The 26949-nt window shown below is 36.8% G+C and overlaps 1 protein-coding gene across 7 annotated transcripts in view; it reads right to left on the bottom strand.

Annotated features, from left to right (window-relative positions):
- Positions 1-26949, bottom strand: part of RUNDC3B (RUN domain containing 3B) — a 214674-nt gene that overhangs the window by 45230 nt on the left and 142495 nt on the right. For all 7 annotated transcript variants that reach the window (XM_054559119.2, XM_054559117.2, XM_009243045.4 and 4 more), the window contains 1 exon segment: positions 21561-21718. In XM_054559119.2, coding sequence (XP_054415094.1) covers positions 21561-21718 — 158 coding nt within the window.

Genomic DNA, 26949 nt, shown 5'->3' on the forward strand with positions numbered 1-26949 from the left:
AAATGATCATATGGTTTTTAATCCTTCATTCTGTTGATATGATGTATCACACTGATTGCTTTGCATATGTTGAACCATCCTTATATCCCTGAGATAAATCCCACTTGGTCATGATGAATGATCTTTTTAGTGTATTGTTGAATTTGGTTTGCTAGTATACTTTTGAGGATTTCTGCATCAATATTCTTCAGAGACATTGGCCTGTAGTCTTCTTTTTTTGATATATCTTTGTCTGGTTTTGGTATCATAGAATGAATTTGGAAGTATTCCTTCCTCCTCTATATTTTGAAATAGTTTGAGTATTGGGGGAGGAGCCAAGATGGCCGAATAGGAACAGCTCCGGTCTACAGCTCCCAGCATGAGCGACGCAGAAGACGGGTGATTTCTGCATTTCCATCTGAGGTACCGTGTTCATCTCACTAGGGAGTGCCAGACAGTGGGTGCAGGTCAGTGGGTGAGCGCACCGTGCGCGAGCCAAAGAAGGGTGAGGCATTGCCTCACTCGGGAAGCGCAAGGGGGCAGGGAGTTCCCTTTCCAGGGGTGACAGACGGCACCTGGAAAATCGGGCCACTCCCACCCGAATACTGTGCTTTTCCGACGGGCTTAGGAAACGGTGCACCAGGAGATTATAGCCTGCACCTGGCTCAGAGGGTCCTACGCCCACGGAGTCTCGCTGATTGCTAGCACAGCAGTTTGAGATCAAACAGCAAGGCGGCAGCGAGGCTGGGGGAGGGTCACCCGCCATTGCCCAGGCTCGCTTAGGTAAACAAAGCAGCCTGGAAGCTTGAACTGGGTGGAGCCCACCACAGCTCAAGGAGGCCTGCCTGCCTCTGTAGGCTCCACCTCTCGGGGCAGGGCACACACAAACAAAAAGACAGCAGTAACCTCTGCAGACTTAAATGTCCCTGTCTGACAGCTTTGAGGAGAGCAGTGGTTCTCCCAGCACACAGCTGGAGATCTGAGAAAGGGCAGACTGCCTCCTCAAGTAGGTCCCTGACCCCTGACCCCCGAGCAGCCTAACTGGGAGGCACCCCCCAGCAGGGGCAGACTGACACCTCACATGGCCGGCCGGGTACACCAACAGACCTGCAGCTGAGGGTCCTGTCTGTTAGAAGGAAAACTAACAGAAAGGACATCCACACCAAAAACCCATCTGTACATCACCATCATCAAAGACCAAAACTAGATAAAACCACAAAGATGGGGAAAAAACAGAGCAGAAAAACTGGAAACTCTAAAAAGCAGAGCGCCTCTCCTCCTCCAAAGGAACGCAGTTCCTCACCAGCAACGGAACAAAGCTGGACGGAGAATGACTTTGACGAGCTGAGAGAAGAAGGCTTCAGATGATCAAATTACTCCGAGCTATGGGAGGATATTCAAACCAAAGGCAAAGAAGTTGAAAACTTTGAAAAAAATTTAGAAGAATGTATAACTAGAATAACCAATACAGAGAAGTGCTTAAAGGAGCTGATGGAGCTGAAAACCAAGGCTCGAGAACTACCTGAAGAATGCAGAAGCCTCAGGAGCTGATGCAATCAAATGGAAGAAAGGGTATCAGCCATGGAAGATGAAATGAATGAAATGAAGCGAGAAGGGAAGTTTAGAGAAAAAAGAATAAAAAGAAACGAGCAAAGCCTCCAAGAAATGTGGGACTATGTGAAAAGACCAAATCTACGTCTGATTGGTGTACCTGAAAGTGACGGGGAGAATGGAAACAAGTTGGAAAACACTCTGCAGGATATTCTCCAGGAGAACTTCCCCAGTCTAGCAAGGCAGGCCAACATTCAGATTCAGGAAATACAGAGAACGCCACAAAGATACTCCTTGAGAAGAGCAACTCCAAGACACATAATTGTCAGATTCACCAAAGTTGAAATGAAGGAAAAAATGTTAACGGCAGCCAGAGAGAAAGGTCGGGTTGCCCTCAAAGGGAAGCCCATCAGACTAACAGCAGATCTCTCGGCAGAAACCCTACAAGCCAGAAGAGAGTGGGGGCCGATATTCAACATTCTTAAAGAAAAGAATTTTCCACCCAGAATTTCATATCCAGCCAAACTAAGCTTCATAAGTGAAGGAGAAATAAAATACTTTACAGACAAGCAAATGCTGAGAGATTTTGTCACCACCAGGCCTGCCCTAAAAGAGCTCCTGAAGGAAGCGCTAAACATGGAAAGGCACAACCGGTACAGCCACTGCAAAGTCATGCCAAAATGTAAAGACCATTGAGACTAGGAAGAGACTGCATCAACTAACGAGCAAAATAACCAGCTAACATCATAATGACAGGATCAAATTCACACATAACAATATTAACTTCAAATGTAAATGGACTAAATGCTCCAATTAAAAGACACAGACTGGCAAATTGGATAAAGACTCAAGACCCATCAGTGTGCTGTATTCAGGAAACCCATCTCATGTGCAGAGACACACATAGGCTCAAAATAAAAAGATGGAGGAAGATCTACCAAGCAAATGGAAAACATAAAAAGGCAGGGGTTGCAATCCTAGTCTCTGATAAAACAGACTTCATACCAACAAAGATCAAAAGAGACAAAGAAGGCCATTACATAATGGTAAAGGGATCAATTTAACAAGAAGAGCTAACTATCCTAAATATATATGCACCCAATACAGGAGCACCCAGATTCATAAAGCAAGTCCTGAGTGACCTACAAAGAGACTTGGACTCCCACACATTAATAATGGGAGACTTTAACACCCCACTGTCAACATTAGACAGATCAACGAGACAGAAAGTCAACAAGGATACCCAGGAATTGAACTCAGCTCTGCAGCAAGTGGACCTAATAGACATCTACAGAACTCTCCACCCCAAATCAACAGAATATACATTTTTTTCAGCACCACACCACACCTATTCCAAAATTGACCACATACTCGGAAGTAAAGCTCTCCTCAGTAAATGTAAAAGAACAGAAATTCTAAAAAACTATCTCTCAGATCACAGTGCAATCAAACTAGAACTCAGGATTAAGAATCTCACTCGAAACCGCTCAACTACATGGAAACTGAACAACCTGCTCCTGAATGACTACTGGGTACATAATGAAATGAAGGCAGAAATAAAGATGTTCTTTGAAACCAACGAGAACCAAGACACAACATACCAGAATCTCTGGGATGCATTCAAAGCAGTGTGTAGAGGGAAATTTATAGCACTAAATGCCCATAAGAGAAAGCAGGAAAGATCCAAAATTGACACCCTAACAGCACAATTAAAAGAACTAGAAAAACAAGAGCAAACACATTCAAAAGCTAGCAGAAGGCAAGAAATAACTAAAATCAGAGCAGAACTGAAGGAAATAGAGACACAAAAACCCCTTCAAAAAATTAATGAATCCAGGAGCTGGTTTTTTGAAAGGATCAACAAAATTGATAGACCGCTAGCAAGATTAATAAAGAAAAAAGAGAGAAGAATCAAATAGATGCAATAAAAAATGATAAAGGGGATATCACCACCGATCCCACAGAAATACAAATTACCATCAGAGAATACTACGAACACCTCTACGCAAATAAACTAGAAAATGTAGAAGAAATGGATAAATTCCTCAACACATACACCATCCCAAGACTAAACCAGGAAGAAGTTGAATCTCTGAATAGACCAATAACAGGAGCTTAAATTGTGGCAATAATCAATAGCTTACCAACCAAAAAAAGTCCAGGAACAGATGGGTTTCACAGCCGAATTCTACCAGAGGTACAAGGAGGAAATGGTGCCATTCCTTCTGAAACTATTCCAATCAATAGAAAAAGAGGGAATCCTCCCTAACTCATTTTATGAGGCCAGCATCATCCCGATACCAAAGCCGGGCAGAGACACAACCAAAAAAGAGAATTTTAGACCAATATCCTTGATGAACATTGATGCAAAAATCCTCAATGAAATACTGGCAAACCGAATCCAGCAGCACATCAAAAAGCTTATCCACCATGATCAAGTGGGCTTCATCCCTGGGATGCAAGGCTGGTTCAATATACGCAAATCAATAAATGTAATCCAGCATATAAACAGAACCAAAGACAAAAACCACATGATTATCTCAATAGATGCAGAAAAGGCCTTTGACAAAATTCAACAACCCTTCATGCTAAAAACTCTCAATAAATTAGGTATTGATGGGGCATATCTAAAAATAATAAGAGCTATCTATGACAAACCCACAGCCAATATCATACTGAATGAGCAAAAACTGGAAGCATTCCCTTTGAAAACTGGCACAAGACAGGGATGCCCTCTCTCACCACTTCTATTCAACATAGTGTTGGAAGTTCTGGCCAGGGCAATTAGGCAGGAGAAGGAAATCAAGGGTATTCAATTAGGAAAAGAGGAAGTCAAATTGTCCCTGTTTGCAGATGACATGATTGTATATCTAGAAAACCCCATTGTCTCAGCCCAAAATCTCCTTAAGCTGATAAGCAACTTCAGCAAAGTCTCAGGATACAAAATCAATGTGCAAAAATCACAAGCATTCTTATACACCAATAACAGACAAACAGAGAGCAAAATCATGAGTGAACTCCCATTCACAATTGCTTCAAAGAGAATAAAATACCTAGGAATCCAACTTACAAGGGATATGAAGGCCCTCTTCAAGGAGAACTACAAACCACTGCTCAAGGAAATAAAAGAGGATACAAACAAATGGAAGAACATTCCATGCTCATGGGTAGGAAGAATCAATATCGTGAAAATGGCCATACTGCCCAAGGTAATTTACAGATTCAATGCCATCCCCATCAAGCTACCAATGACTTTCTTCACACAATTGGAAAAAACTACTTTGAAGTTCATATGGAACCAAAAAAGAGCCCGCATCGCCAAGTCAATCCTAAGCCAAAAGAACAAAGCTGGAGGCATCACACTACCTGACTTCAAACTATACTACAAGGCTACAGTAACCAAAACAGCATGGTACTGGTACCAAAACAGAGATATAGATCAATGGAGCAGAACAGAGCCCTCAGAAATAACGCCACATATCTACAACTATCTGATCTTTGACAAACCTGAGAAAAACAAGCAATGGGGAAAGGATTCCCTATTTAATAAATGGTGCTGGGAAAACTGGCTAGCCATATGTAGAAAGCTGAAACTGGATCCCTTCCTTACACCTTATACAAAAGTCAATTCAAGATAGATTAAAGACTTAAACGTTAGACCTAAAACCATAAAAACCCTAGAAGAAAACCTAGGCATTACCATTCAGGACGTAGGCATGGGCAAGGATTTCATGTCTAAAACACCAAAAGCAATGGCAACAAAAGCCAAAATTGACAAATGGGATCTAATTGAATTAAGGAGCTTCTGCACAGCAAAAGAAACTACCATCAGAGTGAACAGGCAACCTACAAAATGGGAGAAAATTTTCGCAACCTACTTATCTGACAAAGGGCTAATATCCAGAATCTACAATGAACTCCAACAAATTTACAAGAAAAAAACAAGGAACCCCATCAAAAAGTGGGCAAAGGACATGAACAGACACTTCTCAAAAGAAGACATTTATGCAGCCAAAAAAACACATGAAAAAATGCTCACCATCACTGGCCATCAGAAAAATGCAAATCCAAACCACAATGAGATACCATCTCACACCAGTTAGAATGGCAATCATTAAAAAGTCAGGAAACAACAAGTGCTGGAGAGGATGTGGAGAAATAGGAACACTTTTACACTGTTGGTGGGACTGTAAACTAGTTCAACCCTTGTGGAAGTCAGTGTGGCGATTCCTCAGGGATCTAGAACTAGAAATTCCATTTGACCCAGCCATCCCATTACTGGGTATATACCCAAAGGACTATAAATCATGCTGTTATAAAGACACATGCACACGTATGTTTATTGCAGCATTATTCACAATAGCAAAGACTTGGAACCAACCCAAATGTCCAACAATGATAGACTGGATTAAGAAAATGTGGCACATATACACCATGGAATACTATGCAGCCATAAAAAATGATGAGTTCATGTCCTTTGTAGGGACATGGATGAAATTGGAAATCATCATTCTCAGTAAACTATCACAAGAACAAAAAACCAAACACCGCATATTCTCACTCATAGGTGGGAATTGAACAATGAGAACACATGGACACAGGAAGGGGAACATCACACTTCAGGGACTGTTGTGGGGTGGGGGTAGGGGGGAGGGATAGCATTGGGAGATATACCTAATGCTAGATGACGAGTTAGTGGGTGCAGCGCACCAGCATGGCACATGTATACATATGTAACTAATCTGCACATTGCGCACATGTACCATAAAACCTAAAGTATAATAATAATAAAAAAAAAAGAAATAGTTTGAGTAGGATTGGTATTAGTTCTTCTTTAAGTGTTTGGTGGAATTTAGCAGTGAAGCCATTGGGTCCTTGGGTTTTCCTTACTATGACACTTTTTATTATGGTTTAAATCTCATTACTAGTTACTGGTCTGTTCAGGTTTTGGATTTCTTCATGATTCAATAATGGTAGGTTGTATGTAACTAGGAATTTATCCATTTCCTCTAGATTTTCCAATTTATTTACATAGAGTTATTAATAGTAGCCACTAATGATCCTTTGAATTTCTGCAGAATCAGTTGTAATGTCTTCTCTTTTTAATCTCTGATTTTATTTATTTGAGTCTTCTCCCTTTTTTCTTCATTAGTCTAGCAAGGGTTTGTCCACTTTGTTTATCTTTTCAAAACAACTTTTTCTTTCATCAATCTTTTGTAAAGTTTTCATTTCATTTCAATTTCATTTATTCTGCACTTTATTATTTCTTTTCTTCCATCAATTTTGGTTTGCTTTTGCCTTTCTAGTTCTTTAAGATGCATCATTAGGTTATTTATTTGAAGTTTTTCTTCTTTTTTGATATAGGAACTTATAGGTATGAAGTTCCCTCGCAGGACTGCTTTCAATGTATCCCATAGGTTTTGATATGTTGTGCTTCCATTAACATTTGTTTCAATAAACTTTTTCATTTCCTTCGTAATTACTTCCTGACCCACTGGTCATTCAGGAGTATATTAATTTCCATGTGTTTGTACAGTTTGCAAAAATTTCTCATTATTGATTTCTAGTTATATTCCATTGTGGTTAGAGAAGATGCTTGATATTTTTTCAATTTTTTTGAATGTTTTAAGACTTGTTTTGTGACTTAACATAGAGTGCATCCTTGAGAATGATCCATGTGCTAAGGAAAAGAATATGTATTCTCTAGCCATTGGATGAAATGTTCTGTAAATATCTATGAGATCCATTTGGTCTATAGTGCAGATTACGTCCAATGTTTCTTTGTTGATTTTGTATCTGAAAGATCTGTCCAATGCTGAAGGTGGGGTGTTAAAGTCTCCAGCTATTATTGTACTCAGATCTCTCTCTCTGTTTAGCTCTAATAATATTTGCTTTACATACCTGAGTGCTCCAGTGTTGGCTGCATGTATATTTACAAATATTATAGCCCCCTACTGAATTGGCCCCTTTATCATTAAGGACTTTCTTTCTCTCTTCTTATAGTTTGGATTGGAATCTATTTTGTCTGATATAAGTATAGCTACTCCTGCTCTTTTTTCAGTTTCCATTTGCTTGGACTATCTCTTTCCATCCCTTAATTTTCATTCTGTGTGTATCTTTATAGGTAAAGTGTGTTTCTTATAGATAACAGATCTTTGGGTCTTGTTTTTTCATCCATTAAGCGACTCTATGTCTTTTCGTTGGAGAGTTTAGTCTCTTTACATTCAATATTGTTATCTATAAGAAGGGGATTACTCCTGTCATTTTGTTGTTTTCTGGTTGCTTTGTAGTCTTTTCTTTCTTCTTTTCATCCTTCCTGTATTCCTTTTTGTGAAAGTGATTTTTTCTGGTGTTATGGTTTGTTTTCTTGCATTTTATTTTTTGTGTATCTGTTTTATGTTTTTCAATTTGTACTTACCATCAGGCTTCCAAATTCTGTCTTATAACCCATTATTTTAAACCGATGACATTCATTACATAAACACACACACACACACAAGCAAAAAGTAATAAACACTCTACACTTTAACTTTATCCCCTTGCTTTTTACATTTTTGTTTCTCTTTATGTCTTACTGTACTATGTCTTGAAAAATTCTTGTAGTTATTTTGTATTGGTTCATCATTTAGTCTTTTTACTTAAGAGTGGTTTGCATACCACAGTTATGGTGCTATAATAGTCTTTGTTTTTCTGTGGCTATTACCAGTGAGTTTTATACCTTCTGATAATTTCTTCTTACTCATTAACATCCTTTTCATGAAGACTGAAGATCTCCCTCTAGCATTTGTGGTAGGACAGGTCTGGTGTTGATGAAATCCCTCAGCTTTTGTGTGTCTGGGAAAGTCTATTTCTCCTTCATGTTTGAAGGATATTTTCATTGGATATACTATTTTAGGATAAGTTTTTTTCTTTCAGTACTTTAAACATGTGATGTCACTCTCTTTGGACCTGTAAGATTTCCACTGAGAAGTCTGCTGCCAGACATATTGGAGCTCTTTGGCTGTTACTTGTTCCTTTTCTCTTGCTGCTTTTAGGACCCTTTCTTTATCCTTGACCTTTGCAAGTTTATTAAATGCCTCAAGGTAGTCTTCTTTGGGTTAAATCTGCCTGATGTTCTATAACCTTCCTGTATTTGAATACTGATATCTTTCTCCAGGTTTGGGATGTTCTCTGTTATTATCCCTTTAAATAAACTTTCTAACCCAATCTCTCTGTCTACCTCTTCTTCAAGGTGAATGACTTAGATTTGCCCTTTTGAGGCTATTTGCTAAATCTTGCAGGTGTGCTTTATTCTTTTTCTATTTTTTTTTGTCTCCTCTGACTCTGAATTTTCAAATAGCCTGTCTTTGAGTTCACTAATTCTTTCTTCTGCTTGATCAATTCTGCTATTAAGAGACTCTGATGCATTCTTCAGTATATCAATTGCATTTTTCAGCTGTGGAATTTCTGTTTGATTCTTTTTAATTATTTCAATCTCTTTGTTAAATTTATGATAGAATCCCAAATTACTTACCTGTATTATTTTAATTTCTTTGAGTTTCCTCAAAACAGCTGTTTGAATTCGCTTTCTGAAAGTTCACATATCTCTATTTCTCCAGGACTCTATGTTGATTTATTTAGGTCATTTGGTGAAGCCATGTTTTCCTGGATGGTCTGATGTTTGTAGACATTTGTCAGTCTTGGGGCATTGAAGAGTTAACTATTTATTGTAGTCTTTGCAGTCTGGGCATGTTTGTGCCCATTCTTTTTGAGAAGGCTTTCCAGGTAGTCAATGGGAGTTGGGCCCCAAGCCCAATAACACTGTGGTTTTTGCAGACTCGTAGAGGTACTGCCTTAGTGGTCTTGGATAAGATCTGGAAGAATTCTCTGGATTACCAAGAAAAGACTATTGTCCTTTTCCCTTACTTTCTCCCAAACAAACAGGGTCTCTCTGTGTTGAGCCACCTGGAACTGGGGGTGTGGTGATGTAAGCCCTCCTATGGCCACCATCACTGGGACTGCACTAGGTCATACCTGAAGCTAGGACAGCACTGGGTCTCACCCAAGCACTGCTGCAACCACTACCAGACTACCACCTATGTTCACTCAAGGCCCTAGGGTTCCAGGATCAGCAGATAGTGAAGCCAGCCAGGCTTGTGTCCTTCCCTTCAGGGCAGTGAGTTGCCCAGGCCCTGGGTGGGTCCAGAGATGCTGTCTAGGGGTCAAGGATGGCAGTCAAAAACCTTAATAATTTACTTTATGATCTATTATACTGAGGGTAAGCTGGCACTCAAACCACAATACAAAGTCGTTCTTGCTCTTTCTGCAGGCAGAGGAAATACTATCAATATCAAATTACTACTCTTTCCTGTTGTAATATCTAATTTCCGATTAATACCCAAGGAAGTGCAACAGAACATGGTTTTACCCTTCTGGGGCTTGGCATTTTTCTCTTCTGGATACATTTTCTTGATTTTTCATCCATATATGGGCAATAGATTATATAATACATATTAACATGATTTTAATTTTAAATTTTAATTAGAATTATTACCTGCCAAAATGTACACATGGCCAGATGAGTAGGAACTGTCATAATCTGTCCATTATAATGTCGTCATTGCACTCTTGTTAGGATTCATACCACTCATCTTAAACTTGTACATCAGAATGGCATAGTATCACTGACTTACGGTTTGTAGGCTGATAGATCATGCCATCGGTATTCAATATGAACTACACTAAATTGGCTTTTCAACTGTAACAATGGCCTAGTTTTAACAATGAATTATTCTTTACTTATATTTCACTATGAGTGACATTTCAGTTTCTTTACTAGGAAACCATATAGGACAGGTCACTGTTGCCATAATCTTTCAAACCATAAAGAGAAAAAACATTCATCAGCTAACGAGGAAAACAAAATAGAAAACAATTATTGGTGTTAAATATGACAGATGTGTTCAAGCTTTGCATGCTGTTCCATGGCTATTTATTCCTGAGGTTGGAATGCATGTTTTACAAAGAATCATTTGTACAATAGATCATCTATCTGACAGTCTGTACCTCTGATGTTGACAAAACCCCTCTCTTATATATGGCACCCTTCAAGTAACAATGTGATTGATGATGTTAAATCTAACTACTTCAGGAGATTTTGAATCCCATGTAAAAAGAGAACATGCCTTATTGTTGTCGATATTCTCAACTACTTGGGCAATCTCAGGTACAAAGTATACATTTAAATATATGTTTACTGAAAAATACTAAATTCAAAACTGAAGTTTTCCCACCAATTAGCATAAATAATTATGACAATAAGTTTTGAAAAGGCCATAAACTGAATACATTTTTTAATCTTTTAACATACTTTCCATATACTTATCCAAAGTACAATTGGCAATTTAAGCTTGTTTATATTTCTTTTATTGAATAAAATTTAATATATAAATAAGAGTTAAAACAGTTACTGGAGCAAACTAAAGGCAAGCTATACACAGATTTCCATAAAACCATAAGAACCAAAACCTAGAATAATCCTGTATCTCCCAATGAAATTATACTATTATTACCAATCATAATAGTAGATTGAAATGATTCAATACTTAAATATTCTACCCACCAAAATCTTTTTCTCTTTGTTTTGGACACAGTGTCTCACTCTGTTTCCCAGACTGGAATGCACTTATGCCATCATAGTTCCTCCCAAAAAACTAGGACTACAGGCACACAGCACCACACCCAACTAATTTTTTGTATTTTGTAGAGACGGGGTCTTGCTGTGTTTTCCAGGCTGGTCTTGAACTGCAGGCCTCAAGTGATTCTCTTGCCTTGGCCTCTCAAAGCTCTGGGATTACTGGCATGAGCCACTGTGCTTGGCCCACCATAATCTTAATCATTCAAATATACCTTTGTCAATGCCTTTTAAAATACTTTAAATTAGTATTGCATCAAACATATGACTGACAAAAAGAATTACAGTTACAAGTGATACCTGTTAAGAAGCAAACACATATGTCTTACTCACATGCATGGTACATACAAATCTACACTATTATTTTAAAGATTAATCCCATTGCCATTTGGAAATCAGAACTCAAAAGTGAGTTTCTTGGAACTTGGGGATAATATGATAGAGTAAAAACTCATTGTTTGATCTGTAGCATTTTGACATAAGGTTTTAATTTTCTACTTATCTCCCTGAGTGAATTTATGAAGGAGATTTTAAGGTTTCCATATATAAAAGCAGAGGAATAAACCTTTGAATGCCTTCTTTTTTATATACCTAACACCATTAATAGTCATAATGGTTCACAAAGTGAGTATGTTATCTCTGTTATATAGATGAAGAAACAGAGGTGCCAAAACATTAAGACCTCACAACTGGAAAGTGTAGAGCACAGTCCTGATTTTCAAGACAGCTTTAGAATGCTCCTGTAATACTCCACACTAACTTGTACTCTGTTGCCCAAACTACAAAATGTGTAGATTTTATGAGTATTCAAAGACATAATCAAAAAGCATTTTAACAGTAATTCAAAATACATCTAATCACCAAGAAATACACAAAAATAAGTGACTCAGGATTTAAATTGCCTAGGAAAAAAAATCAACACAATGTAGAAGCAAATATTACATGCCTCATATTCTACCTGTCAGTATTCCTTCTCTGGCCTTTTCCTTTACAATTTTAATTTTCTGAGGGCTACTTTTATCTTCTCAGGAGTAACAAAGGAAATTTCAATGCCCAACTTTGATTGTAGGCCTTCTTGACAGTTGATTTTTAAAAATCTCAGCAAGATAAGGATAAAACATGTTCACTCCTTCACTATAGCTGCAAAAATATCCAAACTGTTCTGCATTTCTTAAAGCTGATTCTGATAAAGTAGTGAATTGTGAACATTCACAAAGAAATGTATCTTATGCTCCTGTTCAGTATCCTCAAAAGTGGTTTTTGTATGAAAAAATCTTATAAGACACTAATTTATGCCTTACACCTATCTAGAAATTGAAGCCATACTATATGAAAGTAAATCTTTAACCTCTAAACTCAAGAAAATCGTCTAATTCTGATCAGTGGCCATAATTTTTTTTGTTGCTCCAGTAATATTTAATTAAAATTAAAGGTATTAAATTAAAGTTATTAAAGACAATTGAAAGCTTCCTTTGCAAAAATCAAGAAGATCAATGGCACTCCTATATCCAGAAATATGACAAAATCATAACTCAGGTAGATTAATTTCTCAAACTTGAAAGTTTGAAAGTCTTTGTTTCCTTTCAATTATCCAAAGTAAGAAAAATGTGATCCATTTAAATTTAATTCTTCAAATGAAAATATCTCTTTTGAAAAAATAAAGTGATTTCATAATTATTTTTATGTTAAAGGCATTTAAACTACCAGTATTGTTTGTAAAAGAAAAATGAAATTAACTTCTTAATATTTTAATTGTAAAATTATAATTTTATAAAACCAGAAATCTGGTTTTTAATAACCTGAAATCTCTACTGTTTGGCTCTTGATATTTTTCTCCCTGCTAATGGAAGCAAGGGGTTAAGAAAGGTGTTAACCTCTTCCCTACCCAGTAATGCCCCATAGGACAAACTCTCTTTAAAATACCATTAAAAAAACAGAGGAAAAAAATATGTAAACATAATTCTTTTCATCAAAATACAAATTCCTAAAAAATATTAAAATTTTTTGTTCCTTAATAAAACTTTCTAACTTAAAAAATCATCTTTTATATTTACTTAGTCTCAAAGTATCTCGTTACAAAATAACACTGGAAGGAGGAAGTGGAGCTGGGCTGCTACTGGGACAGTGTCTGCAGAGTCCAATTCTAGGAAAGTTTTTAGGAGGGAGGGGACAAGATGGCCAATTAGATATAGCCAGGAAACACATCTCCCTTCAAAAGAAACCAAAATATCAAGTAAACCATCACATTTCAAACAGATTGTTTGAGAGAAAACACTGAAAGTTGAGAGAGAGGCGATGCAGACACCAAGGTTGAAAAGGAAGTTGGAAAGCCTGCATAGAATCTGTTAGCACAAGGACCAACTCTCTGTCCTGAACAGAGCCAAAGTAAGGGGGGAGTGAAGGAACTACAGAACACCACACCTCTGGGATCCTAACTATAAAAGATCCCACAACCCACACAGACATTTGAGTTGGCAAAGGAATTGCCCACAGAGTATGCAGAGGCAGAGCTCAAACCTGTGCAGAGCTCAGAAGGGTTTGTGCAACATGAGACAGCTACAGCAAAATGCAACCATAGGTTCCCATCCCCTAAGTCTCTCCATCTTGATCTGAGTGACTGTACCACCTACTGACTGCAAAGCCAGGAGAAAGTAGTGCTCCCTTTCTCATGGGATTGGGCAAGGCTGATCCACATGCCCCCTTGTCTTCCAGCTCCTCTCAAAGCCACCTGCCTGGCCATTCCTGTAAGAGGGTGCACAGAACACAGCCTGCACTGCCCCACCTGAGTGTTTTGCCAGTGACCTGGGAGCAGTTTAGCTTCCCCAGCACAGCTGGTGTTCAACCCCATGGGGCCAGAGGACAAAGCTGCAGGCCTAGTCCCAACCTCCCAGGGTTGGAGTACACTGCCCAGGGTTTCAGAACTGGGATCTGTGATTAGAGCTCTAGTGAGGAGGAAGCCCCCACTCTGAGAACACAAACAGGGAGGCGTGAGTTCATGTGCTGCCAAGAGAGCTGGGCATCCTTCCTTCCACAAGACCAGCCTGGGAAGGGTTCAGTCTGTTGACCAGTCATACCTTCTGCTTGAGGGAGCCCCATGGCCTGGAACACCTGGGACAGCCCAGCAATTTCAGCACAGAAAGCTTGGGACAAATCTAGCTGGTTAGGTCTGTTCCTGGGGCAGACACTGGAAGGAGATCTGTTTGGGGGATCCCACAGCCATTTGCAAGGCTAAAAACCCTGGGCTGCAGGCACCACACGAGCTATAAATCCGTGGCACCAACACCCTGCCTGGGGATCCTCTACCCTTGACCCAGTTCATCACCAGACCACCAAAGACATATCCCACAACCTACTCTGACTCTGCCAAGCTCAGAGGACCAGTGGGTCCCCAGGGAGTTGTGAGTCTCTGGTGATCTAAGTTTCAGCTTGAGAGGTCCCTAAAGGAGGGGGTATGCAGCCAACCAGTGTCCCCCTTAGGGCTAAGGAAACATAGGCAGGACATCCATGATTGGAGGGGTTCCCCCAAATCCCAGGAACAGACTTAGTGAGGGGGTAATCTTCTACCCCCCAACAATATCTACCCCCTACCACATCTCCCCCAACCACATCTCCCCTCACCACATCTCCCCTACCACTACATCTCTCTCTCCCCCAAAGCACTGCTATGAAGGCACTGAAATACAAAGGAGGCTTATAACTGAGTAAGCATATCTGCCAGCCCTTACTCTTAAATGCCATCTACTGCATCACAGCCTGAATTACACCACCAAACAAAAATAAATTCCTTTAGCACACAATGCCTGTGAAACCCAATGAGGAAACTAGCCCAAACTAAAGAACCCCTACAGAACCTTGGCCCTCTGAAAAGACCCAAAAACAAAGCAAACCAACTGTACACAACATACACAACAGTCAAACCCTCAAGGGATTAAAAAAAAGAAAATGAAAACAAGCCCCATCCAAATGTGAGCAGTTTATAAAAGAAAAAGAAACACTAGCCCCCTCAGATGAGATGAAATTAGCACAAGAACTCTAGCAATTCAAAAAGTCAGAGCATTTCCTTACCTCTAAAGGATCACACTAGCTCCCCAGCAATGAATCCTAACCAGAGTGAATATCAGAAATGACATACATAGAATTCAAAATCTAGATGGCAATATTGAAAAGAAAGTTGAAATCCATTTCAAGGAAGCCAGTGAAATGATCTAAGAGTTGAATGACAACATAGTCATTTTAAGAAAGAACTAAAGTGAACTTCTGGAACTGAAAAATTTCCCTGATCTCACTAGACAGGTTGGCATACAAATTCAAAAAAATTCAGAGAAACTTTATGAGATACTATACAAGATGACCACCCCCAAGACACAGAATCTTCAGACTTTCCAGGTCAATGTGAAAGAAAAAATCTCAAAGGTAGCTACAGAAAAGGGTCATATCACTTACAAAGGGGATCCTATCAGGCTAACAGTAGACTTCCCAACAGAAACTATACACTCCAGAGAAGACTGGGAACATATTTTCAGCATTCTTAAAGAAAAGAAATACCAGTCAAGAATTTAATATCCCACCAAACTAAGCTTCATAAGAAAAGGAAATGTATAATATTTTCCAGACAAGCAATCACTATGAGAATTCATTACCAACAGTCTTGCAAGAGATCCTTGAGGGAGTTGTAGACACAGAAATGAAATAACAATATGTACTACCACAAAAACACACTTAAATACATAGCCTGCAGACCCTATCGAGACTACAAAATCAAGACTACAAAGCAACCAGCTAACAGCACCAGGGTAGGATCAAAACATCACATAGCGATATTAACCATGAATGTAAATAGTCTAAATGCCCCACTTGAAAAACACAGAGAGGCAAGAACAAGACCCAACCACTTGCTATCTTCAAGAGAACCACCTCACATATAATGAAACCCACAGGCTCAAAGTAAAGACATGAAGAAAGATTTACCATGCAAACTAAAAACGAAAAAGAGCAGGGGGTCCTATTCTTATATTGGATAAAGCATACTTTAAAAAAACAACACTAAAAAAGGACAAAGAAGGTCATTACGGTCATTACATAATGATAAAGAGTTCAATACAACAAAAAGACTTAACTGTCATATATATATACATATTTTTATATATACACACACACACGCACATGCACACACACATACACACACACGCACTGACATTGGAGCACCCAGATTCATAAAGCAAGTACTTCTAGACCTACAAAAGACTTAGCCACACAATAATAGTAGTGGACTTCAACACCCCATTAACAGCATTAGACAGATCATTAACGCAGAAAACTTAACAAACTCTGGATGTAAATTTGACTTGTCCAATTGGACCTAATAGACATCTAAAGAATATTTTACCCATCAACCACACAATATACTTCATTTTCATCGGCACACTGAACATATTCTAAGTTTGACCACATGCTTGGCCATAAATCAAGTCCAAATAAATTTCTAAAAACCTGAAATCATACCAAGCTTATATGTAGACCACAGTGGAAGAAAAATTGAAGTGAATAGCAAGAAAATCTCTCAAAATCACACAATCACATTGGCACCAAACAACTTACACCTGAATAACTTTTCAGTAAACAATGAAGACAGAAATTTAAAAATTCTTTAAAATAAATGAAAAAGAGGTACAACATACCAAAATCTCTGGGATGCAGCAAAAATAGTGTTAAGAGAAAAGTTTTTATCACTAAATGTCTACATCAAGAAGTTAGAAAGATCTTAAATCAACACTCTGACTTCATACCTAGAGGAACTAAAATAACAAAAATAAATTAACCCCAGAGCTAGAAGAAGAAAAGAAATAACTGAAATCAGAGCAGAATTGAACAAAACTGAGACATAAAAACCTATTCAAAGGATCAATAAAACCAAACATCATTTCTTTGAAAGGATAAACAAGATTGATAGACTGTTAGCTATTATCAAAGAAAAAAAGAAAGAAGATCCAAATAAGCACAATGAGAAATGACAGAGTTGACATTACAGCCAATCCCACAGAAATACAAAATATCTTCAGAGACTATTACGAACAGTTTTATGCACACAAACTAGAAAATCTAGAGGAAATTGATAAATTGCCAGAAACACACAACCTCCCAAGATTAAACCAGGAAGAAATTGAGAACCTGATCAGAGCAATAAGCTCTGAAACAGTAATAAGAAACCTACCAACTAAGAAAAGTCCTGGACCAGATATATTCACAGTTGTATTCTACCAGACAAACAAAGAAGAGCTGGTGTCAATCCTACTGAAACTATTCCAAAATACCAAGGAGGAAGAACTCTTTTGTAACACATTCTAGGAAGCCAGCATCATCTTGATACCAAAATGAAAGACAAAACAAAAAAGGAAAACTATAGGCCAGTATCCCTAATGAAGATAGAGGCAAAGATACTTGATAAAACACTACCAAACTAAATCTAGCAACACTTCTAAAAGTTAGTTAACTACGATCAAGTAGACTTTATTCCTGGATGCAAAGATGGCTCAAAATAAGCAAATCAAGAAATGTGATCTACCACATAAACAGAATAAAAAACAAAAACCATATGATCATATCAATAGACATAGAAAAAGCTTTCAATAAAATCCAACATCCCTTCATGATAAAAACCCTCAAAAAACTAGGTATTGAGGGAATGTATCTTAAAATAATAAGAGCCATCTATGACAAACACACAGCCAACATCATACTGAATGGGCAAAGGCTGGAAACATTCCCCTTGGGAAGTGGAATAAGACAAGGACACCCACTCTGGCCACTCCTATTCAACATAGTACTAGAAGTCCTAGCCAGAGCAATAGGAAAAAGAAAGAAAAAAAAAGCATCCAAATAGGTAAAAGAGAAGTCATATTGTCTCTCTTTCCTGATGATATAATTATATACCTAGAAATCCTTGACGACCATCAACAGGCTCCTAGAACTGAAGAACAACTTCAGTAAAGTTTCAGGGTATAAAATCAATGTATAAAAATCAGTTGTACTTCTATACACCAATAATGGTCAAGCTGAGAGTCACCTCAAAAACACAATCCCATTTACAATAGCCACACATGCCAAAATACCTGGGAATACATCTAAGCAATTAGGTGAAAGATCTCTACAAGGAGAACTACAAAACACTGCTGAAAGAAATCACAAATGACATAAACAAATGGAAAAACATTCCATGCTCATGAATTGGAAGAATCAATACTGTGAAAATGACCATACTGCCCAAACCAACCTACAGAACAAATTGCATGATTGACTGCTATCCCTATTAAAATACCAACATCATTTTTCACAGAATTAGAAAAGAAATTCTAAAATTCACATGGAACCAAAATAGCCAAATCAATCCTAATAAAAAATAACAAAGCTGGAGGTGTCACGTTACCCGACTTTAAATTATATTACAAGGAAGTCTACAGTAACCAAAACAGAATGGTACTGTTACACAAATAGACACAAAGTCTAATGGAACAGAACAGAGAACCTAGAAATAAAGCTACATACCCACAATCCATCTTATCTTTGACAAAGTTGACAAAAATAAGCAACGGAGAAAGGACTCCCTATTCAATAAGTGGTGCTGTGATAGCTGGGTAGCCATATGCAGAATAATGTAACATATGGAAAAGAATTTATGACTAAGTCCTCAAAAGCAATTACAACAAAAACAAAAATTGAAAAGTGGGACCTAATTAAAGCAAAAGAAACTATCAACAGAGTAAACAGACAACCTACAGATTGGGAAAAAATACTCACAAACTATGCATTCAACAAATGTCTAATATCTAGAACCTGTAAGGAACTTAAATCAACAAGAAAAAAACAAATAACCCCAGTAAAAAGTGGGCAAGGACATGAACAGATACTTAAAAGAAGACATACAAGCAACCAACAAATGTGAAAAAATGCTCAACACAATAATTAGAGAAATGCAAATCAAAACCATTCTGACACCAGTCAGATGGCTATTATTAAAAAGTTGCAAAACAACAGATGCTGATAAGGCTATGGAGAAAAGGGAATGCTTACACTCTGTTGATGGGAATGAATTAGTTCAGCGACTGTGGAAAGCAGTTTGGAGATTTCTCAAATAACTTAAAACAGAATTACCATTCAACCCAGCAATACCATTACTAGGTATATATCCAAAAGAAAATAAATTGGTCTGCCAAATAGACATGCACTCCTATGTTCATCACAGCACTATTGACAATAGCAAAGTCATAGAATCAACCGAGGAGCTCATTCACAGTGGATTGGATAAAGAAAATGTGCTACATCAATACCATGGACTACTATGCAGCCATAAAAAAGAATGAACTCATATCCTTTGCAGCAACATGGATGCAGCTACAGGCCATTATCCTAAGTGAATTAATGCAGAAACAGAAAACCAAATACCTCATGTTCTCACTTATAGCTGGTAGTTAAATAATCGGTACACATGGCCATAAAGGTGGCATTATTAGACACGGGGGACTACGAGAAGGGAGAGGAAGGGTGGGGGGTAAGGGTTGAAAAACTACCTATTGGGTACTATGCTCACTATCTGGGTGACAGGATCAGTCATACTGCAAATCTCAACATCATGTAACATATCCACATAACAAACCTGCAAATATACCTCCTGAATACAAAATAAAAGCTGAAATTTTTAAAGTACCTACTTATAAATTACATGTTAATTAATTTATAAGGAACAGAAGGAACAGCAGTAACTATACAGAAGAGAAAAACACCTTAACCAAATGATTAAAATTAGTATCATTAATAAAGGTTCAACAGACTATGTGCCTCTGGGTATCACATCCCCAATAGAACATAACTACTTATGTTGTAATCCAGCCAAGAATGGATAAGCTCATTCTAATCATAAGGAAAAAGTAAAGAAACACAAATTAAGGGGCATTCTATAAGAATTCTAGCTAGTTTTCTTTAGAAATATCAATCTCATGCAAGAAAAAGATTGAAAACTGTTCTAAGTTTAAAGTGGCTGACAACCATATGCAAACACAATCCTGAATTGGACCCAGTACCAAAGAAACAAAATTTGTAGTAAGGGACATTATTTAGACTTTTGACAAAACTGGAATATGAATTACAGGTGAAAGTATCATATCAATTTAAATATCTTTAATTGACAACTGAACTATGATCATATAAGAGAATATTTTAGTTCTTAAGAATGACACTGAAGCAGTAAGAAATGAAGGACCATAATGTATGCAACCTCTCAAGTGGTTAAAAAATGTATGTGTGTTTAGGGGAAGGGAGAGAATTATAAGACAAATGTGGCAAAATGTTGAAAATAATGAATCTAGGAAACGTCATATGGGAATTCTTTGAACTGTTCTTATAACTTTTCTGAAAGTTTGAAATTATTTCAAAATAAAAAAATTTAAATTATTTTTTAAGATTAAATATTAATATGTGAAAAATTTCACCATAAATTGAACAAAGCAAGCCTGACAAAATATGATTAGTACAAGTGCTTTGAACAGTGACAGGAGGCTTGTACCAGAAAGTAGCTCATTATACTGCTTTCTTCATCAAAAAAAGTCTTGCTCTTAAAAAATAACTCAGCTATCCTAAACTCTGCTTAGTGACATTCTGGTACAACCTAGTAACAGTTAATATACCAGCACTATACTTTGAGTAGCACTAGTCCAAATACCATCTATTTGTAATCAGTCAATCAATAACTACTTTAAGAATTATACATATACATTTGGAATAATATACACCAAGTTATAACCAGTTTATGCTGGGTAACACAACTGAAGGTAATTTTTACTCTCTTCTTGTATTTTCTTAATCTTATTCCTTTTTTTTTTTGACAGAGTCTTGCTCTGTCACCCAGAGTGGAGTGCTGTGGCTCAATCAGGGCCCACTGCAGCCTTGACCTCCTGGACTCAAGCGATCCTCTTGCCTCAGCCTCCTGAGTAGCTGGGACCACAAACATGCCACCATGCCTAGCTAATATTTTGTATTTTTAGTAGAGATGAGGTTTTGCCATGTCACCCAGGCTGGTCTCTAACTTCTGGGCTCAAGCAATCTGCCCAACTCAGCCTCCCCAGTGCGGGGGATTACAGATATGAGCCAGTGCACCCAGCTTCTTCTTGTATTTTTTTAAGTTTCTGCAATTAACATGGATTACTTTTGTAATAACAAGAACAAAAGTAAACTTTCAAAAAAGTGTAGGTGAAAAAGAATTTAACAGGCAATAAGATTTCTTGGAATTTGCCTCCTATATCAAAACACAACATTTTGTCTTAATGTCTACATACTACCAACATTTTTCTAAAAGGCTTGTACTTACAGCTGATCTTGAAGCTCCACAATTATATATTCTAATTGTTCCTTCTCCAGTTTATGAGCCAGATCAGAATCTTCAATCCTTTGTAGTAGTATTTTATTCTGGGAGACAGATTCAGATAGTTGGTTCTCTCGAAGTCGTAAGAGTTCTTCAAGGTAACCCTGGAAATCCAGTATCATCAAGATATACCAACTGCAAAATTCTAATACATATCCTGAAGATAAATGCTGAGTAGCTTAAATGCTATTCCTATTTATATTGTAATGAAACAATTTCAAAGCATTACTGATAAATTAGTAAAAAATTTGTCTTAATTGAATATAAAAATTTAACATATATTCTCCATTATTTAAAACTCTAAAGTTTGAGAAACTGTAATTTAAGGCAAAACTTAGTTAAAACATGGTAATTTCTAAGCTTCACAACAATTGCATGACTCCTAGCTTCAAAATACAGACCTAAAAACAGAATGACCAATTAGAAAGTTGCTTCTTTGTGATTATTTTTCAAAAACACATAGACATTAACATTTTAGCATTAATATATTAGTGAGAGGTAGTATAATGTTTTGGTTAGGCCTGCCAGCCTAGTGTCATATTCCAGTTTTACCACTTATCAGCTATGTGTCCTTGGGCAAGTTACTTAAGCTCTCTGTGCCACAGTTTCACCATCTAAAAAAGTAGGACCCATCAGAGTACCCTAGTTGGAAGGAATAAATGAATCAATACAGATAAATTGCTTAGAACGGTGTCTGGTACACTGCATACAATGTATAATTACTAGCTATTATTATTAGTAAACACGTAATAGATATAAGACTTCTTGGAATGATCTCTTAACCTTTTACTCTTTACTTTCTCTTTGTCCTTCTGCCCTGCTTTCTGGGAAAACGTATTGAATTTATCCTCGAACCCTTTGTACTAAATTTCTGAATTCAGGAAATCATATATTTAATTTTCAAAATCTCTTTCCTGTTTTCTGATTGTTCTCTTCCCATGGCATTCTATTCTTTTTAGTTGCAATGTACTTTCAAATTCCTCTAAGGATTATTAATTAGAATCTTTTTTAAGTATTCTTCTATTACATGTTACCCTATTCATGTGTCATTAATAAACTTTCACCTGTTTTAGATTTATGATACATGTTAAGAGTAGATAATACTATTCTTCAAGAGCTTATTTTTTATATTTTTTCCTGATAATTCTCAAATGTTTGTTCTACAATAAAATCTCAGAAGTTAAAGTTAATTTTTATAAATGAATATTTCATATATATACAGCTTAATATAAACAATATATATTCATAAACATTAGTAATTAAAGCATACTCACATATCCACCACCTAGATTAATCACCAATACTTTCAAAGTCAATATAATGCCTTCCTTGATTGTCTCCTCTGCAAAGGTAACAATATCCTAGATTTGTGTTTATCATCTCTTTACTTTTCTTTCCAGTTTTACTACAAATATGTGTCATCTTAAACAATACGTTGTTTAGTTTTCCTGGTTTTGTCAATATCCTTTTGAAAATGTTTTGTCTATATTGATGAACCTAGCTATAGTTCATTTGCTCTAAAAACTGTACAGTATTCGATTGTATGAATATTGCAGTTTATTCACTCTTCTGTCACTGTTCTCTCAGTGACCATTTGGATCACTTTAGGTTTTTCTTAATATAAACAATATTGCTGTGGACACACTGTTATGTCTCTTGGTACGCACATCCAAGAGTTTCGAGGAGATATATCTAGGAGTAGAATTCCTAGGATATAGGCCATGCATATCTTCACATTTACTAGATACTGCTATTGATATTGCCATTGTAGTAATTGTTCTTACTATTGGTTTTATACTAATCACATTCCCACTTGATATTATATTCATATGATCTTATGTTAGTATAAGAGTTATACTGGGGTTCATTAAATTCATTGAAAACTATTCCTTCTTTTTCTATTCTCAGGCACAGTCCATCTAAAATAGGGATCACTCCTACAGTTGTGTGCCACTTAATGATGGGGATATGTTCTGAGAAATGTGTTGCTAAGCCATTTTGCCTTTCTGTGAACATTACAGAGTGTACTTACACCAACCTATGAACATTACAGAGTCTACTACACACCTAGGCTAGATGGTATAGCCTATTGTTCCTAGGCTACAAACCTGTACAGCATGTTACTGTACTGGATATTGTAGGCAATTGTAATATAATAGCAAGTATTTATATATCTAAACATAGAAAAGGGACAGTAAAAATATGGTATAAAAGATTTTTTTTAAAAAGGCACAACTATGTAGGCCATTACTGTGAAATGGAACTTGTAGGACTGGAAATTGCTCAGAGTGAGTCAGTGAGTGGGTAGTTAGTGAATGTAAAGGCCTACAACTACTGTACACTACCGTAGACTTTATAAACACTGTACACCTAGGCTACACTAAATTTATTTTTATAAGTTTTCTTTCTTCAGTAATAAAATTAACCTTAGCTTACTATAACATTTTTACTTTACAAACTTTTAAAAATCTTTTTGACTCTTCTGTAATAACAGTTTAAAACATACATTGTACAGCTATACAAAAATATTTTCTTTTTAACATCCTTATTCTATAAGCTTTTTTTCTATTGAAATATTTTAAAAACTTTTTAACTTTTTAAACTTTTTTGTTAAAAACGAAGTCACAAACACACACATTAGCCTAGGCCTTCACAGGGTCAGGATCATCAATATCACTGTCTTCCACCTCCACCTCTTGTCCGACTGCAATTGTCCGACTGCAAGGACTTCAGGAGCATTAACACATGGAGCGGTCATCTCCCATGATAACAATGCCTACTGCTGGACTACCTCCTAAAAGACCTGCCTGAAGCTGTTTAACATTTAACTTTTTTGTTTTTTAAGTAGAAGGAGTACATTTAAAAATAATGACTAAAAAGTATTGTATAGTAAATACGTAAACCAGTAACATAGTATTTTATTATCATTATCAAGTATTATATACTTTCGGTAATTGTATATGTTAGTTTTAAATGACTGGCAGGGCAATAGGTTTATTTACACCAGCGTCACCACAAACACACGAGTAATGCATTGTGTTACAACATCACCATGGCTACATCACTAAGTGATCGGAATTTTTCATCTCCATTATAATCTTATGGGACCACCTCACATACATGGCCCATTGTTGGCCAAAACATTATTATGTAGTACATGACTGTATTTGGTAGAGTCACCAAAACAATACATAATAGTTTTTTTGGTGGGGGATTGGAAAGATTTTAAACTACTTATTCAATTTGTTAAATGGCTATATATCTATCAGTTTTGATAAGCAGTATTTATAAAAATTCTTTGTTTTGCAAGGTGTTATGATAAAATTATTAAAATATTCTCTAATAATTATTGGGAGAGTTTCTCCCATATTTATGTTGTGCTGTCTATTCTTCCATTCTTAAGATTATCTGTGCCTTAATTTTAAAAAAAAATTATTCTTGCTAGAATTTATTTCATTAATTTTTTCAAATAATTATCTCTTGGTTTTGTTAATTCTGTTTCTTTTTTACTTCACCAATATCTATTATTTTATTACTTTCCTTCTTTTTGAACTGGTTTGGTTGTTCTTTGACTACTTCTTGGATACTTATCTCTTTAATTTTCATTGTTTCTTTTCTAAATATCTAAGTATTTCTACAAGTACTATACAAGTTGTGTGACAACTTACAACTGTTAATATGCATTATTTTCATTCTCATTCATTTTAAAGTATTCTATTTCCTCAATTTTTTTGACCTATAATTTAGACAATTTTTTCTTTAATTTCATGAGTGGCATGTGGGTGGTGCTAAACTTTTTGTATTGATATCTAACTTTACTGCACTATTCACATGACCTTACATTAGTATAAAAGTTATATTAAAATGATAATATTGTATCATTTCTTTGGTATTTGTGGACATTTGTTTTGTGACCTAGTGTGCTCCATAAAAAGATTGGCCGGGTGCAGTGGCTCATGCCTATAATACCAGCACTTTGGGAGGCTGAGGTGGGCAGATCACTTGAGGTCAGGAGTTAGAGACCAGCCTAGCCAACGTCGTGAAACCCCGTCTCTACTAGAAATACAAAAATTAGCCAGGCGTGGTGTCACATGCGTGTAGTCCCAGGTACTCGGAAGGCTGAGGCAGGAGATTCACTTGAACCCAGGAGGTGGAGGTTTCAGTGAGCCAAGATCGCGCCACTGCACTCCGGCCTGGGTGACAAAGCGAGACTCCGTCTCAAAAACAAAACAAAACAAAACAAACAAAAAAAACCCCACTATAGCTGTTCCATATATGCTTGAAAAGGTTATACGTTCTAATTGTTAACGTTTAACGTATTTTAGATCAGGTTTATTAATTGTGTTATCGAAGTTCACTATATCTGTTCAATCTATAAATTACTCCGTAAGACATTAAAATTTCTCATTATAATTATGGAATTACCAATTTATTCTGGATATTTAATTAATTTTTGCTTCATATTTTTCATGGATATATTGTTAAACATATGTAAGTCCAGCACTGATATATATTCTTTGTGAATGCTTACTTTTTTTTTATTTTTTTGAGACGGAGTCTCGCTCTGTTGCCCAGGCTGGAGTGCAGTGGCGCGATCTCTGCTCACTGCAAGCTCCGCCTCGCAGGTTCACGCCATTCTCCTGCCTCAGCCTCCCGAGTAGCTGGGACTACAGGTGCCCGCCACCACGCCCCGCTAATTTTTTGTATTTTTAGTAGAGACAGAGTTTCACTGTGTTAGCCAGGATTGTCTCCATCTCCTGACTTCCTGATCCGCCTGCCTTGGCCTCCCAAAGTGCTGGGATTACAGGCGTGAGCCACCGGGCCCGGCTGGTGAATGCTTACTTTTTAAAAAAGGCAATGTCTTTCTTTAGTCTTAATAATGCTTTCTGCCTTAATGTCTATGTTTAATGATATTGACATAGAATTCTTTTAGTTAGTATCTGTCTAGTATATTTATCCCCCTAGTTTCAACTTTTTATGTCATTATGTATTATGTGTCTCTCTTATCAATAGCATACAGCTAAATTTTATAATTATTTTTCAATAAATCTAAGAGTTTATCTTAACTGGCAAGTTTCTGCCATTTACTTTTATGGTGGTGTTGACTCTTCTGGTTATATGTAATTTGCATTTTGCATTCTCTTTTCACTATCCTTATTTTTTCTAATGTGCTCCCTTCTATTATATTGATTAAGCTTTCCTTATTTCTTTTCTTTCCCTCTACTAGTTGGAAAATTAAACATTCTACTTCTATTCTCTTAATTGCAACTTCTAAATGTTAATTTTGGAAACAGGCACACACATTAAAAAATGTTTCTAACCTCCTTCACTATAT

The sequence above is a fragment of the Pongo abelii genome, chromosome 6 (assembly GCF_028885655.2).
Source record: "Pongo abelii isolate AG06213 chromosome 6, NHGRI_mPonAbe1-v2.0_pri, whole genome shotgun sequence".
NCBI lineage: Eukaryota > Metazoa > Chordata > Mammalia > Primates > Hominidae > Pongo > Pongo abelii.